Here is a 17,630-nt window from a genome sequence, read left to right as displayed (position 1 = left end):
ACTGAACAAACATTCTTGTCAAGAATGTGGTTTAGGAATTGAGCGCTGTTAAAACAGTGCAGGAGATTTAGACGCAGTCGGTACCACCATAGGCCATAAAAGGAATTATGGCAATAGCGACTCATGATGAGTAACTGTGCCGACAAAAGATGGAGCTCAAATTACTTTTAAAACACGGGAGGGGCAATAGTAATTAAGCCCCCGGGACTTGTGCAGGAGCAGGGTAAGCCGTATATCGGCTTTACCCTGTGCGCAAATCTTTCGGCGGCAGATTCATAGGTATGCCTAGGAATACCCAGACTCCTTTCTCATCACTATAGGAGCCTTCAACAAAACCAGTTCAAACTACACCTGAAGTGAGAGGAATATGGAGAGTGACATTTATATCCTTATAAATGATGCAAATTGCCTGGCTGTCTTGCTAATCATCTGTCTCTACTTTTCCCCATAGACCCTGAACAAGCATGCCGATCAAATGTTTCTGACTGAAGTCTGACTGGATTAGCTGTATGCTTGTTTTGTTTCAGGTGTGTGATTCAGGCACTACTGCAGCCAAACAGATCAGCAGAACTGCCAGGCAACTGGTATTGTTTAAAATGAAAATGTGTCAGCCTTCACATGCCTCTCACTTCTGGTGTACTTTAAGCTGAGAATTCAAGAAACACATCAGAACTTAGCAAACAGTGTCTTTAAAAGAAGCAAACACACAGGTGTGACAGCACTGGCATCAACAAAATTGCAGGAAACCAAGTACAGAATAGACTGTGCTAGAGGGAGAAAACATTACCAGCAAAAGGATTCCAGAGCACAAAGCAAAGCATAAATTATAACAAATTATTAAAGAAAGACATTTTATCTGCAACTTGGAAACTGGTTTTACAGATTGTGTATTGTATATAGATTTTTGTATGATTTACCTTTGTATCTGTTACACTACTCCAATGAGTTTAACCACTTCACAACTGAGGGGTTTTACCCCTTGAGCACCAGAGCAATTTTCACCTTTTAGCGCTCCTTCCATTCATTCGTCTATAACTTTATCATTACTTATCACAATGAAATGAACTATATCTTGTTTTTTTCGCCACCAATTAGGCTTTCTTTAGGTGGGACACTATGCCAAGAATTATTTTATTCTAAATGTGTTTTAATGGGAAAATAGGAACAATGTGGGATTTTTTTCAGTTTTCGGCCTTTATAGTTTTTAAATAATGCATGCTACTGTAATTAAAACCCATGAAATGCATTTGCCCATTTGTCCCGGTTATAAAACCGTTTAAATTATGTCCCTATCACAATGTTTGGCGGTACAAAAAAAAATAAAAAATTGGGGAGTTATTGTGTATAACTAATGTATTTGTATATGAAAAATGCTTTAGGGTGTAGTTTTACTATTTAGCCACAAGATGGCCACTGTAACTTTTTGTTTATGCGTCCTGCAAGCGTCCAGAAGGACGCTTGCATGATGTGTTATGAGGCTGGGAAACTTTTTTTTTCCTCACAATGATTGCGCTGCTTCTCGTAGAAGCAGCTGATCATTGCGGGGGCTTGGATCAACGAATAGGAACAGTTTTTCCGATTAATTGATCTCCAGGCGAGCGGCGTGCATGAGCGCGGGGGCGCGTGGATGAGCGACCGGGAGCGCAGACAGCGGCGGGAGCGGCGTCAGGTGCGGATTTCTCCGTCCCTGGTGTTAACAGGGTGGAAAAAGGGACGGAGAAATCCATACCGCTGGGGGTAAAGTGGTTAATCTCTGCATTTCTCTTGGTTCAGACTGGTCATTTTTGGTTGGTCCCCAGCATCAAATATATAAATCTGTAGCTTGTCACCAGCTGTAGCCCCTTTTTCGACAAGCGTAGTTCTCTTTTGAGATACCTATCTTTATGCCTTAGTAGGCAGTAGGCTAAAAGCCCCTGTAGAGGCTCATATTTATGGAATGAATTCCTCCCTTGCAGATGAAAACCTATTAACTTCATACTTTAAAGAGAACCCGAGGTGGGTTTTACAGAGCGCAGGGGGGGCTTGGGTGAGAACTGTATAGTAACAGGAGGCTGGGCATTATATGCAGACCCAGCCTCTGTGTGCTAATAGGATTTGTAAAACCCACCTCGGGTTCTCTTTAACCTACAACTTAATGAGCCCTTCCAAGATTGACCTAGTTCAGTGATGGCTAACCTTGACACTCCAGCTGTGATGGAACTACAAGTCCCATGAGGCATTGCAATACTCTGACAGCTCTAAGCATAACTTGGGGAGGCAGAGGCATGAGGGGATTTGTAGTTTTTTCACAGCTGGAGTGCCAAGGTTAGCCATCACTGACCTAGTTGTTTAACAGTTCATAGTTATGTTTAGTGATGTTGTTCGCATCAAGCCATTCTGCACTGTTAGAAGAGGATAGTCATGGAGTTGCGCTGCATGTTGCGTTCATGTGACTTCGATGCTTCCTCCTTCTAGCATTATAATACTGGAAAATCCAACTAACTACAGTGTTTGCAGACATTTTGTAAGCAATGTCTGCTACACCCCATGGTTTCTACAGTTTTTCGCTGTGCACAGCCATTCGGAAGTGTGCAAGAAGAGAGTGCATTATAGACAGAGCAGGCATGGTTTTAAAAACTAAAGAAGGGCACAGCACAGAGACAGAGCAATGCCCGGCACAGCTGAGGAGCCTCAAGGATTATGGGGGAAAGGAAGAAGCCCCAGTTACGGCCACATAATGGTCAGTTTAGGTGTGCTTTAAGAAGCCAATATTTCTTAAAAGAATCTAAGCCCCTCAATTAAAAGTTACATGAAACAAACCTCCCTGTAAGAGAGGTTTGTACATAGCGTGGGCGGCAAGCATTAAAGCGGAACCAAACCAACATTTTTTTTTTTATTCAAAATATTGAGTTGCACCACTATGACACATACAAAGATAAATAAACACTCCTTAAAGCCTATGAGCATTTCAGTGCATGCTTTTCACCCTTCTCTTTTCATATTTAGGGTTATACAGGTGGCAGCCATTAGCAATTCCTCCTTTGCTGGACACCATCTACTCCACCAGTTTGCTGGATTATTTGCCGGCAATATGAAAGGAAGGGAGGGGTTCCTCCAATAAATGTAAAATAATTTATATTTGTCATCATGCAGCTGAAAAAAGGCTGATATTTATTATTATAATTTAGAAAATAGATTGTATTTCTGAAATCTTGTATTTTTAGTTTGGGTCCACTTTAAGTTACCTTTAGGGGGCTTTTCCCCTAGCTTCCCATGTGTAAGCAGTTCCTCCTTTTTGCTTGTCCCTGCCACAGCTGCTGAAGACTGAAGTACCCAGGTTGATATTGCGAGGTCCTGGCTGCTGCAATGCATGCCAAGAGGTGTAGTTTATCAATATGACTACATCTCCAGGCTGGAAGATAATCAAATTAATGGACTTCATCTCCCGGCAAGCAATGTAATGGTTGCGGGCATGTGATAGCAGTGTGGGTACAATCTCCAGCAGCTGCAGCAGGAACAAGACAAATGTAGAACTCCAGAAAGACGGGAGGCTAGTGGGTTGCCCCCTAAAAAGGTATCTTAATGCTTGTCACCCCTAACAGCCTATACCAAAAGTGGTAACTCCGAAGTAAAATGAATATTTTTAATTCACCAGTTCACATTTTTGCTTACCTATTTTAACAACCTCATTATTGTTGCTAGACTCCTCTTCCTCCTCAACTTGATCATCGCATCCGATTCTAAGAATAGTGGGGCATACGACATCTCGATCAAAACGTTGGCAACCACTTCTTTCTGAAGGACAACGGGGTCTTCTCTGGACCTCAAGATCCCCATCTTCATCAAGAAGGTCTTCTATTACTTGTCCATCGTTTTGAGTTGTATGCTTAAAGGGTAATGAGCCTGATTCATTTAGTTGCTTTATATCTTCATTTTCTGTAATGCTTACACAATCTTCCTTTGCAGATTGGGAAGCACTTTCTTTTGAAAGGATCTTAAACTGCGTCTGAAAAACTTTAACACAAAGATAACACAACCCAAATTAGTACATAAAAAAATGTAGACAGAGTATTTGCATTAGCTCTTCATGTCTGTTTGAAATTTAAAACCTTGCTACAAAGCAACCTTTTTGGTTTTGGCATGGTTTTAATCAGGATAAGTTAGGGCATACACATAGATTTTTCCAGCCAATCACATTGAATTAACCTGCTGGAAATTGAATACTCCCAACACATTTGGCTGACTTTCAATGAGTTTTGTGCTTCGGACATGTTGGAAAAGCTCTGTAAAAGCAGGTGGAAGAGGACTAGCAGGGGTTGATGGCTGCATTGCATTGAGCAGCACAACGCTATCAGTAAAACTGATGCTACATATTATACAGCCAATGCTCCAGTTTCTCTAACAGCCCCCTTCAAGCTTGCTTAAAGAGACTCTAACAAAATTTTCATCCTTATTTCTTCTATCCTATAAGTTTCTATAGCTGTTCTAATGTGTTCTGTCTTAATGCACCCTTTCCCAGTTGCACAGTGGCTGTATTATCTCTGTAATCTAATCTTCTTTCCGCTGATGGCTTTGTCGGGCTCAGGCACTCAGGCTGGAATGTGCTAATCTGCTTGTGATAGGATAGAAGCTATACACACCCTCTCCAGGCCCCCTGCAGTCGCTGTGTGAGTCGCAGACTGAGCTACTCTCAGCCTATCACATGCTGGTTAGCAGCCATGTCTTGTTTGTAAACACTGCCTAAAACTGGCAATTACAAGCCAGGATTGCAGCAGGGAGTGGCAGAAACAGCACAGAGGGGCCCAGGAGAACATAATGAATAGAATGGTATGCCTTTTATTGTAAGAATTTTAGAGTACAGATTCTCTTTAATGACAAGCACTGTACTCACAGATTATAAATGTGGACATTTTTAGGCCTTATGACTAGCCTGTTCAGTTTTAAGATCTTGCCATTTACATTTAATGCATAACATTATTTAACTTCTACTGTAATATTATTACAAATAATTTAACCAAAATGTTTCCCTTATTTCACTGCAAAGATTCAAATACACTTATTACAGCCCTTTTGCACAATGCCGAATGGTCCTCTGCACACAAGCACCTCTATCAACGCTTATGTGCCCTTAATCATGCAACTAGGTTTGTGTGCCAGCACATTAGGCTTCGAGCGGACATATGCAAATCTAGGTGCTCATAAAAGACCTCCATATTCAAGTGCCCGGCCACCATTGCTGCACTTGTCTTGCTAGCCAACCGCAGCTACTTTCCTATGTGACCGCAGCCTGTTTTACTACTCCTATAACTGCTCTCCTCTTTACTTAACATGGCGAGCTACTTTTGCCAGCAACCTGCCATGACCGCAGCCTGTGACCCCAACTATTATAGGATATGTTACGAAAATGAATATACACACACACACACACACACACACACACACACACACACACACGTATCTAACGTTACAGGTTTGCTCTAACATTGCGGTCTAAGCGGCACTCAAAATTACCAGCTGGCCGTGGGCATACAAATTCCCTGCTTTCATGGTGGGTGGATAAGGATCAGAGAAGACTCCAGATCCTCCACAGGGCTCCCTCTACTGAGTAAGTATCTAACTTTACAAAGTGTTTTATCACCACAGGTTTGCTTTAAAGGGAACTTAAACTGAGAAGGATATGGATTTTTCCTTTTAAAATAATACCAGTTGCCTGACTCTCCTGCTGATCCTGTGTCTCTAATACTTTTAGCCACAGCCTCCCACCAAGCATGCAGATCAGGTGCTCTGACTGAAGTCAGACTGGATTAGCTGCATGCTTGTTTCAGGTGTGATTCAGCCACCACTATAGTCAAAGAGATCAGCAGGACTGCCAAGCAACTGGTATTGTTTAAAAGGAAACATCCATATTCCTCTAAGTTAAAGAGGAACGCCAGCCTAAACATACATACTGTCATTAAGTTACATTAGTTATGTTAAAGAGACACTGTAACATCAAAAAGATCCCCTGGGGGGTACTCACCTCGGGTGGGGGAAGCCTCCGGATCCTAATGAGGCTTCCCACGCCGTCCTCTGTCCCACGGGGGTCTCGCCGCAGCCCTCCGAACAGCCGGCGACTGTGCCGACTGTCAGTTCAATATTTACCTTTGCTGGCTCCAGCGGGGGCGCTGTGGCGACTTTCGGCACGGAAATAGACGGAAATACCCGATCTCCGTCGGGTCCGCTCTACTGCGCAGGCGCCGGAAACTTGCGCCTGCGCAGTAGAGCAGACCCGACGGAGATCGGGTATTTCCGCCTACTTCGGCGCCGACAGCCGTCAGAGCGCCTGCGCAGGAGCCAGGAAGGTAGATATTACGTCACCGCTGCACGGAGGGCTACAGTGAGACCCCTGACGGATGGAGGACGGCGTGGGAAGCCTCATTAGGATCCGGAGGCTTCCCCCACCCGAGGTGAGTACCCCCCAGGGGCCGTTTTGTCGTTACAGTTCCTCTTTAATTATAATAGATAGGTAATATAATCCTCTTACCCACACTGTTTTAAATGAACAGGCAAATGTTTGATTTCATGATGGCAGCCATCTTTTTGGTTGAAAGGAGGTGACAGGGAGCATGAGACACAGTTCCAACTGTCCTGAGCACCTCTCCCAGTTACTAGGCAACGTGAACAACAACATAGGAAATCCCATCATGCTCTGCACAGCATCAGGGAAAAAAAGCCTGGGTTTTTTTCTTTGATGGGTGGAGCTTAGCTAAAAATGCAGCTAAAACCGATGCTTTGGTAAGAAAAACAAAGTTCTGATGCTGTGAAACTGTTAAAGAAACACCAAGCCTTTTCAGTTCTGCTGAGTAGATTTTTAGTCCGGAGGTTCACTTTAAGGTTCCATTTAAAGAGAACCTGTACAAAAAAAAAAAAAAAGTTCCCCTGGGGAGTACTTGCCTAGGGAGGGGGAAGCCTCGGGGTCCCAATGAGGCTACCCCCTCCCCTGTAGCTGCAGGCAAACCAGCGCTGGCTCCCCCTAAGTGTCCGGCAATCCTCCCTCGAAAAGCCTTGCTATATCTACATTCCCTGGCTCCAGTGGGGGCGCCGTTGCGACTCTCTGCACAGAGATAGGCGGAAATAGCCGATCTCTGTCGTGTCCGCTGTACTGCGCAGGAGCAAGAGACTTGCGCCTGCGCAGTAGAGCGATCGGCTATTTCTGGCCATCTCCGAGTGGAGAGCCGATACTGCGCCTGCGCTGGAGGCGGGAAGGTAAATATTTACATCCCCGCTGTACGGGGAGCTTTATCGCCGCCGCCGTGGGACCGAGGAGGACGGGGGAAGCCTCAAAAGGAACCGGAGGCTTCCCCCACCCAAGGGGAGTACCCCCCATGGGAGGTATTTTTGTTACAGGTTTTCTTTAACCACTTAAGGACCAGGGGATTTTCTTCTGATCGGTGCTGCGTGGACTCTCCAGCCCGCAGCACCGATCAGGAAATAGCCAGGGCGATCAGACTTCCCTCCTTTTTTCCCCACTAGGGGGATGTCCTCCTGGGGGGGTCTGATCGCCGCCGGCTTGCTGCGCTTTGCGGGGGGGCGGCTCTTCAAAGCCCCCCTCCGCAGCGTTTTCGGCGCTCTCTCCCTCTCCCCCTGTGAGCAGCGCAGGACGGATGTCCGTCCTGCGCATTGTAGGATAGGCTTCAGCCTATTAAATGACGGCGATCCCCGGCCAATCAGAGGCCGGGGATCGCCGATCTGTTGTACGGCATCGCCGTATGACGTAAACAGCGGGGATTTCTTCCCCGCATGTTTACATTTTGCCGGCGAGCCGCAATCGGCGGCTCTCCGGCTGTTCACGGAGACACCTCCGTGAACTGACATGGAAAGGCCGTTTCCATGGTAACCCACTTAAGACCTGCTGACGTTAGCTGGTCCTTAAGAGAATCTTAAAAAAAAAAAAAAAAGCCCCTGGGGGGGTACTTACCTCAGGGGTGGTGGGGAAGGGCGGGGAAGCTTCTGGATCCAAATGAGGCTTCCCCAGTCCTCTTCATCCTCTGGGATCCAGAGACAAGCATGTATACATGTACCTTTCCAATGGGCTCCGGTAGAAATAGCCGAGCCCGATCGGGCCGCTCATTTGTGCAGACGACTCGCGTCTGCACAGTAGAGTGCACCCGAATGGACTTGGCAATTTCTGCCAGAGCCCCCTGGAAAGCCACTAGTGCACCAGCGCAGGAGCGCAGTAGGTAAATATTGCAGCCGCTACTGCGCCTGCACCACAGCAGACAAGCTTAATTTTTTTTCTTGATGATTTTTTCGGGTGCTGCCAGCGCTGGATAACGGAAGGTGAAGAGGACGGGGGAAGCCTCATTAGGATCCAGAGGTTACCCCTCCAGAGGTAAGTACCCATTAGGGCTGCTTTTGTGTTTTTTTTCCTTTTACAGATTCACAATAAAGGTGTCAGCAAAATCATTACACCACCATTGTACAACTAAAAGATGGGATATTGCATATATTCCTACATTAAGAAAACAAGACTCTGCATAAACATCAGTTATAATAATAATAATAAAAAAATAAATATGAATACATGCTGCTTAAAAACTGGACGAGTCAGACAGAGGTTGACTAGGATTATCGTATATTATTTTGTATGAAAACCTTTTCTATTACATTTTTTTAACAGAAACATTTTATCCATCAACTACATACCTCTGCATAAATCAAAGCAATATTAATAGCATGCTGTATTAAACAAAAAGGCCAGGTATTACACTAAACCATGGGCTAACTCAAGGCATGCATTAGGTGCTTTATCATGCGCTGCACGTCTGCTACAAAATGTCTAAAGAAAGCAAAAGCTATGATCTTCCCTGGGAAGCGTAAGAGAGTCTCTGTGAGAGACACTGGAGGAAAAGGAGACGCTGGAAATGTTCTGGGATTGCAGAGAAATTGCTTTTTATTAGACACTTACCTGGCTGTCCTACTCTGTTTAGTCTGACCATAAGATGCCTTTTATGTGGGATGTGAAGATGGATATCAGACAGAACTGTGTCTTTTGTAAAGGTAATCACTTCCATCCCTGCCTCTTCTCCGAGGTCAGCATGTTTCATTTCCTGTGAGGAATGTGAAGGCTGAAACGTCAAATAAGATATCCCCAAGAGAGTTCACACAGCTATATCATGTATCTTTCATTCCAGCATTTTAAAACCCACGTATTTGATTTCAACTTTTTCTGCAAAACTGAGCAGTACATGACTAAGGTGGCCATACATCAGGTGCCTTGGCGGCCGTTTGACCATCCGATTTGATTAGTAATCGAATCGGATGAAAATTGGTGCCGTCAAGTGCATGCCCAACTGACTGTGATACCTTTCCGCTGCCTCCACTTCTCCCCGTAGGCTATGGGTGCACTCCACTCACCATACACGTGTGCCCCACATGGTTTCCTAGTAAGGGGCGCGCGTATGATGTCAGACATCAAACACGAGGCCACGTTAATAGGCAACCATGTGGCGCACGTGTATGATGCGCTGAGTGCGTTTGGAGCCTGCAGAGACTAGTGGAGATGGCGGAAAGGTAATGTATACCTTGAACTGTGCCCGGGGACATTTTTCATTAGGGGGGCACAGCGTCAGGGCGGCGAGGTGGACAGACTGAAATTGATCCGAGAATCGACCTGTGGTGTATGGGCAGCTGACAGATCTCTCTCTTATCAGATTCGATTAGAGAGAGATGTGTCTCTTGGTCGAATCTGCCCATACATCGCTAGAAGTATGGCTACCTTAAGGCTAGGCTCATACTGGGATCGCAAAGCGCTATCGCAATCGCCTAGCAATTGAGATTGCAATTTAGCAATGTGACTTTTCAGTAATATTCCTTCATGGGAACAAAAACTGCATCGTGATTGCCCCTAAAATGCTGCAAGCAGCAACTTTGCAATTTTTACAAATCGCAAACACTGCAGTGAAAATGCTCCCATAGGGATACATGCAAGATGAACAGAGGTACCAGAAGAGTAAAAACAATCCTTAAAATAGAAAAAAATGCTTGAAAGGCAGTGGTGGACTTACCTCCTATAAGCAGACACTAGAAACTGTCAATTATATAAACATACGATTTATTGGCATACTCCACAATAAGTTGCAACGCATTCCGCAGGCATAACCCTGCTTCCTTGGGCAATAAAAATGGGGGAGCATACAACAGTTTAAAGTTCAGTGCACAGCAGGCGCCTATGTCTGGCGTGCACTGAACCTTACACTGTTGTATGCTCCCCATTTTTATTGCCTGAGGAAGCAAGGCTACACAGAATCACAGGCTACGTTTCCACTGTGCATTGCATGCCTCTTGTGAGAGCTTTGTGCTCCAGTCCTCTTTACTTCGTGCAGCTGCCAGCTGTTTTACTGCATCTTCTTCATGGCTCCTGCTGCATCACGTGACCCAACACAGGTCAGAAAACACACATTGGAAGCCTACAGAGAATGCAGAAGAGCAACTGTAAGAGTGAAGAGAACTAGCACCTGGATCTCTGGCAAGTTGTTTCCGCTGTGCGCTGCTCAGCATTAGAGACCGGGAGAGAGGCACGCCCTGATGGCTCCCCCATTAACAGCCAGTTAGTTGAGACTGTCAGTTGGTAGTGGCCTGGATAACCGGGACTGAATCTTGTAGTCCAATTCTTAGCGGTTAACTGATTTACACTTGGACTTGAAGCTGTGCTAGGAGCTTTAAAGCGTTTGGAACTTATGTGTCACATCTGTCTCTGAAGAGGACGCTGCACCCTGTGAATTTGCATTTACAGTGGGATGCGAAAGTTTGGGCAACCTTGTTAATCGTCATGATTTTCCTGTATAAATCGTTGGTTGTTACGGAAAAAAAAAAAATGTCTTAAATATATCATATAGGAGACACACACAGTGATATTTGAGAAGTGAAATTAAGTTCATTGGATTTACAGAAAGTGTGCAATAACCATTTAAATAAAATTGGGCAGGTGCATACATTTGGGCACCACAAAAAAGAAATAAAATCAATATTTAGTAGATCCTCCTTTTGCAGAAACTACAGCCTCAGTCTAAACGCTTCCTGTAGGTTGCAATGAGAGTCTGGATTCTGGGTTGAAGGTATTTTGGACCATTCCTCTTTACAAAACATCTCTAGTTCATTCAGGTTTGATGGCTTCCGAGCATGGACAGCTCTCTTTAACTCACACCACAGATTTTCAATTATATTCAGGTTTGGGGACTGAAATGGCCATTCCAGAACGTTGTACTTGTTCCTCTGCATGAATGACTTAGTGGATTTTGAACAGTGTTTAGGGCTGTTGTCTTGTTGAAAGATCCAGCCCTGGCGCAGCTTTGTCACCGATTCCTGGAGATTGGGCTCCAGAATCTGCTGATACTGAATGGAATCCATGCTTCCCTCAACTTTGACAAGATTCCCAGTCCCTGCACTGGCCACACAGCCCCACAGCATGATGGAACCACTGCCATATTTTACTGTAGGTAGCAGGTGTTTTTCTTGGAATGCAGTGTTCTTTTTCCTCCATGCATACGGCCCCTTGTTATGCCCAAATAACTCAATTTTAGTTTCATCAGTCCACAGCACCTTATTCCAAAATGAAGCTGGCTTGTTCAAATGTGCTTAAGCATACCACGAGTGGCTCTGTTTGTACTGTGGGAGGAGAAAAGGCTCCCTTTGCATCACTCTCACATACAGCATCTCCTTGTGTAAAGTGCGCTGAATGGTTGAACAATGCACAGTGACTCCATCTGCAGCAAGATGTTGTTGTAGGACTTTGGTGCTGGTCTGTGGGTTGACTGACTGTTCTCACCATTCGTCGCTTCTGTCTGAGATTTTTCTTGGTCTGTCACTTCAAGCCTTAACTTGAACGGAGCCTGTGGTCTTCCATTTCCTCAATATGTTCCTAACCGTGGAAACAGAAAGATAAAATCTCTGAGACAGATTTCTGTATCCTTCCCCTAAACCATGATGGTGAAAATCTTTGTCTTCAGGTCATTTGAGAGTTGTTTTGAGACCCCCATGTTGCTACATGCTACATTTTTCTTCAGAGAAAAGTTAAAAGAGGAGGGGAACTTACAACTGACCCCCTTAAATACTCTCTCATAATTAGATTCAACTGTGTATGTAGGTCAGGGGTCACTAAGCCAGGGCTGTGGAGTCGGTACAAAAATCCACCGACTCCGACTCCTCATTTTAGGATTTCACCGACTCCAACTCAGACTCCTCTAATTTGCATATTACCATCTTGTTGATTGAAAGTATGTAACATAAAATGCATCTCTTAACTGCCAACGCTTAGGAATTTTAAAAAAGACGACTGAAGTGAGAGGGATATTGAGGCTGCCATATTTATTCCCTTTTAAACAATACCAGTTACCTTGCTATTTGGCTGATCTTCTGCCTCCAACACTTTTAGCCATAGACTAAAACCTGTCCTTGGTAAGAGTACTTGTAGAAGGTACAGACAGAAACAAAGAACATCTATCAGGCCCCAGGCAACATTCTATTCTTCCTCTATTACACATTCTTCATGTACAATCTGAATCAGGTTTATGGGTGATAGACAACACCTCTGTGTACAACATTCTCAGTGGATTTCCTGCAGCTCTGTGGGGAGTGCATATGTAGAGTATAGTACTACTGTGTAACATAGTAAACCTCAGACAGATGAAATTAAAGTTTTATACATACCTGGGGCTTCCTTCAGCCCCCTTCAGGCTAATTAGTCCCTCGCTGTCCTCCTCCGCCACCTGGATCTTCTGCTATGGGCCCAGGTACTTGAGCCAGTTGGGCATCGTGTGCTTGCACACACTCCGCCGCTGGGAGCGTACTACACCTTTACAGCACTATTGCGCAGGTGCAGAATGCTCCTGGCTGTGGAAGCGGCACGTGTCCAGACTGCGCTGACTGCCTAAATTACCAGGACTCATAGCAGAAGATCCAGGTGGAGGAGGAGGACAGCGAGGGACTGATTAGCCTGAAGGGGGCTGCAGGATGCCCCAGGTATGTATAAAACTTTTCTCATCATCCGTCTCAGGTACCCTTTAATTCGTAGTCACCAAACCAAATTTTAAGAACATATCAAATTATTTCATGAGCAAAGGGAGTGCATAAATTTGCATAAACCAGCATCAATGCAGAATTATTAACATCTCATTGACCATCTCTATTAGTGACACAGCTACACATCAGGGTATATTCTTACAGCATAGATGTTATTTAGTATATATGTTACGGCCAGAACCCGAAGTTTGGCGCCGTGGCGCTTCGACCAATGTCCGAAATGACCCAAATCCTGGTAGCTCCGATCATTTTCCCCGGCGCTGGCTCTGCCCCCCGCCATTGGCTTCTGACAGCCGGGGGACACATGCGTTCCCCCCAGAGTCGTTCATGGCTGCAGGAAGGCAGAGGCAGGAAAGCAGGAATTTGTTCGTCCCTGCAGAGCGGGTGCTGACAGAAGCAGTGTCTGCAGTGCTCCCCGCTCTGCTTTCCTGCAGCCACGAAGGACTCGGGGGGGGGGGCAGGGGACTCGTGTGTCTCCGGCTGACTGAAAGCCGATAGCAGGGAGCAGAGCCAGTGCCCGGGAAAATGATTGGAGCCGCCAGGATTTGGCTCATTTCGGACATTGGCCGCAGCGCCGCGGCCACTTCGCACGTTGACCGGCCAGAACCCGAAGTGGCCAACCACAACGTGAAGTGGCCAAACTTCGGGTTCTGGCCGTAACATATATAAGAGATTCTAGTGTACACATCATATATACAGTACAGTCACAATCAGATACGTATATCTGACTTTAAAAATATGGGGACTGCAGCACAAGTAACTTTTTTTTTTATTTGGTTTATTTCATTTTTGTGGACTAAGCACAGCTATTACTGTATATATAAATGATTTATGATGACTATTATCTGAGAAATAGAACATTTTATCATGTTTTCTATTTTAATTACAGTGTAAATTCATTAGGAGTCGGAGCATTTTTTCCCAACTCTGACTCCAGGTACCCTAAATTGCTCCGACTCCACAGCCCTGCACTGAGCTTACCAAGCCAATTTGAGTTCCAATAATTAGTTCTAAAGGTTTTGGAATCAATACAATGACAACAGTGCCCACATTTATGCACCTGCCTAATTTTGTTTAAACAATTAATGCACACTCTGTAAATCCAATAAACTTAATTTTACTTCTCAAATATCACTGTGTGTGTCTCCTATATGATTTATTTAATTGACATTTTTTATCGCAACAACCAAGGATTTATACAGGAAAATCTTGACGATTAACCACCTCTCTATTGAGATCGCCAGGGCGGCTGCGGGAGGGTTTTTTTTTTAATTAAAAAAAAAAATATTTCATGCAGCCAACTGAAAGTTGGCTGCATGAAAGCCCACTAGAGGGCGCTCCGGAGGCGTTCTTCCGATCGCCTCCGCCAAGCAGAACTAACAAGGAAGGCTGCAATGAGCAGCCTTCCTTGTTTGGCTTTCCTCGTCGCTATGGCGACGAGCGGAGTGACGTTATGGACGTCAGCCGACGTCCTGACGTTAGCCGCCTCCGATCCAGCCCTTAGCGCTGGCCGGAACTATTTGTTCCGGCTGCGCAGGGCTCGGGCGGCTGGGGGGACCCTCTTTCGCCGCTGCTCGCGGCGGATCGCCGCAGAGCGGCGGCGATCAGGCAGCACACGCGGCTGGCAAAGTGCCGGCTGCGTGTGCTGCTTTTTATTTCATCAAAATCGGCCCAGCAGGGCCTGAGCGGCACCCTCTGGTGGTAATGATCGAGCTGAGCTCGTCCATACCGCTAAGGTGGTTAACAAGGTTTCCCCAAACTTTCGCATCCCACTGTAGATCCCCTGCGGCACCAATGCATGACAATGGATATTTGAATGCAATGTCCGAAAAAATGCTGCAGACATGATTTGTCTACTTTGCATGATTCAGAAGCAGTCTTTTATAATGGGGGAATACATTAATAGGCACCATAGTGACATATAGTAGAATGTAGTAGATTACTCAGGATTCACATTAATGATCCTGGTTTCAGCATTAGAAACACTTCCTATAGCTAGATATTGCTGTACATTGATATGCAACCCTGTCCTCCCAGAGAGGTTAGGCTGTTTAGCTATGCGGAATTCTCCAAGAACATTCTGGGAGACCGGGTATTATTTCAACTGGCTTCAGAACACAACGTCTACAAAACATTTTGCAGAGCTGCACCTGCCAGCAGTCAAGAGGTCACCACCAGTGGTACATTTCAGAATGTAAATCAGGGAGAGAAAAGGATGACAATTTTTTTTATTTTATTTTTTTTGTTACAATGGGCAAACACTGACTTAATTTATAAAGTAATTTTGTAAAAATGTATTTAATTAATTACATTAGTTTTCAGTACAGTTCCTCTTTAAAGTGTGCATGTTTGCCCGTGTCTAACAGCATACATGTTAAGGAGGAACATACTGCATGTGACCAAGCATCTGCGGACACGAAGCAGCTGTCATGTGGATTAGTATTCATGTAGCTGCGTAAGACTTTCTCCCCTTTAAAATGCTCGAATGTACAGTGCTGCCCATGTCATACCCCTGGCAAATTTTGACTTACTTTTATTCAACCAGTAATTTTTTTGACAGGAAATTACATAGGTGTCTCCCAAAATATAAGACTATGTACAAGAGGCATTATTGTGAAAATAAAAATTCTCAGCTTTTATTTATATTTTAGCAAAAAGTGTCCAGTCCAAAATTATCCATACACTTCACAAACTGTCACAGTCTGTGCAAAGTTGTATGCCATTCCAAATAGTCCAAGCTGTTCTAAAGCATCCCAATTACCCTGATTAACTGGGAAAAGCTGTTTAAATCAACACATCAGGTTAAAAACAGCAGCTCTCTGCAGTTGGTTTGTGGACAGTCATGGCTAATGCCACGTACACACATGCGACAACGATCGTTCGTTGAGAACGACAAACGAACTTTTAATTGATAAAAGAACGACCTAAGTAAAGTTAGTTTTAAAAGGTGTGTAACGATCTGAACGTTAGAACGAACGTTACATCACATAAAGCAACTATTGCGCCTGCGCATAAAAATGAGAAGTTTCACGGAGAAATTGTGAAATGCGCATGTCAAGCCTAGTACGAACGACCGTTTCCAACGATGTACTACTTTTGCAAACGATCGTCGTTGGTGAAAATCCACCGAGACAGAACCTTCTTTTGTAGCGATTTGGCTCGTTCGTCGTTTGCCTTAATAGTCGGTGGTTCATTTTTTGTAACGATCGGGGAACGATCGTTACAAACGACTATAGTCGCATGTGTGTACGCACCTTAAGACAAAGGAGCTCAGTGAGGACCTGCGGCTGTGCATTGTGGCTGCTCACAAGTCAGGAAAGGGCTACAAGGCCAATGCGCGGCAATGGAACAGTTTCCATCCCGTGCATTGCGTGCGGAGTGATCCGAGAATCTGTAGTACGCAGCAGATTCTCGCGCAGCTGCATCCGCCCCCTCCATATACTTACGCATCTGGAGATGCGAAAGTGATGCGGCGAGGTAGCCGCTTTCGCATCACTTATGAATGGAAAAGGGCCCTTACTGCAACCTGCAGGCAGAAGTAACTATTGTTGTCCGCTTCTGCTCTGGGTTGCCAGCACTGGATCGGGCTGAGGGAGGGAGACGGGGGAATCTTCATTAGGATTTTAGGATCCAGGGGCACTTTTTTCCCTAAGGGCCTATTTCCACTAGTTTTGCATCCAGATTTCTGGATGTGGCTATGAGAAACTATACGTGATGCAGAAATCTGCAAATCACGTTTAGTGGAAACAGGCTCATAGGCGTTCATTGGAGTCAGCGTTTCTGCATCCAATCTGCGTGTAGTGGAAACAGGCCCTTACAAGTTTACTTTAAAGTGTACCAGAGCTGTAAATTAAAAAAAGATGTTTTAAACATACCTGGGGCTTCCTCCAACCCCATCTGCTCCATTCGCTCCCACGTTGCCGTCCTCCGTTGCCCACAGCTTCGCTCTGTGTATCTCTCCAGCAGCTGCTGGATAGATACGTAGAGGCCGCACGCACTTCTCTTATGACGAAAGTTCAAGGCCCCGGTTCCCAAAGTTGCGGGCAGCGGTGGACGGCGGCGTGGGAGCGATTGGAGCAGATGGGTCTGGTGGAAGCCCCAGGTCTGTATAAAAGTTTTTAAAATTTACAGCCGAGTCCCTTTAAGCATGGCGGAGCCCACAAACAGCCTAAGAAATTGTCCTGTGCCCCCAATGAGTACTGCCAGAAATCTGTGCTGGTTGGTTGACAGTGCTGGTTAGTTGAGTTCTGGATAACCAGCACTCTACTGTATATGCATGAAAATCTCATCAAAGTAGGATTCTAGAATCTAATGAGCCCCATAACATGCATACATACTGGCCTATAGGCTGTAATAAATAGTAACATTGAGATCCACAGATAAACTGTTAATACAGTAATTTAAGGAGGGGTTGGGTTTGTATTAAGTTACACTGATCACATGAATGAAAAGTTTACAAACCCTGAACAGCTTCCATATATGTGCAGATGCAGTTCCAGATAAAAAGACATCCTCACATAAAAGCTGAGCTTCCTGACATACATTACTTATTAACAGCAAAGCGGAGGCAGACAGGGTCCAGATGGTTGCAG

The 17,630-nt window shown here is 45.0% G+C and overlaps 1 protein-coding gene across 2 annotated transcripts in view; it reads right to left on the bottom strand.

Moving 5' to 3' along the window:
• Positions 1-17,630, bottom strand: part of METTL22 (methyltransferase 22, Kin17 lysine) — a 176,943-nt gene that overhangs the window by 146,076 nt on the left and 13,237 nt on the right. For both annotated transcript variants that reach the window (XM_068244652.1, XM_068244651.1), the window contains exons 2-3: positions 8,927-9,068; positions 3,652-3,993 (exon numbers count right to left, since the gene is read on the bottom strand). In XM_068244652.1, coding sequence (XP_068100753.1) covers positions 3,652-3,993; positions 8,927-9,065 — 481 coding nt within the window. In that variant the 5' untranslated portion in view covers positions 9,066-9,068. The remainder of the gene's footprint in view (positions 1-3,651; positions 3,994-8,926; positions 9,069-17,630) is intronic.

The sequence above is a fragment of the Hyperolius riggenbachi genome, chromosome 7 (assembly GCF_040937935.1).
Source record: "Hyperolius riggenbachi isolate aHypRig1 chromosome 7, aHypRig1.pri, whole genome shotgun sequence".
Lineage (NCBI taxonomy): Eukaryota > Metazoa > Chordata > Amphibia > Anura > Hyperoliidae > Hyperolius > Hyperolius riggenbachi.
This window is presented reverse-complemented; position numbering and strand designations above follow the sequence as displayed.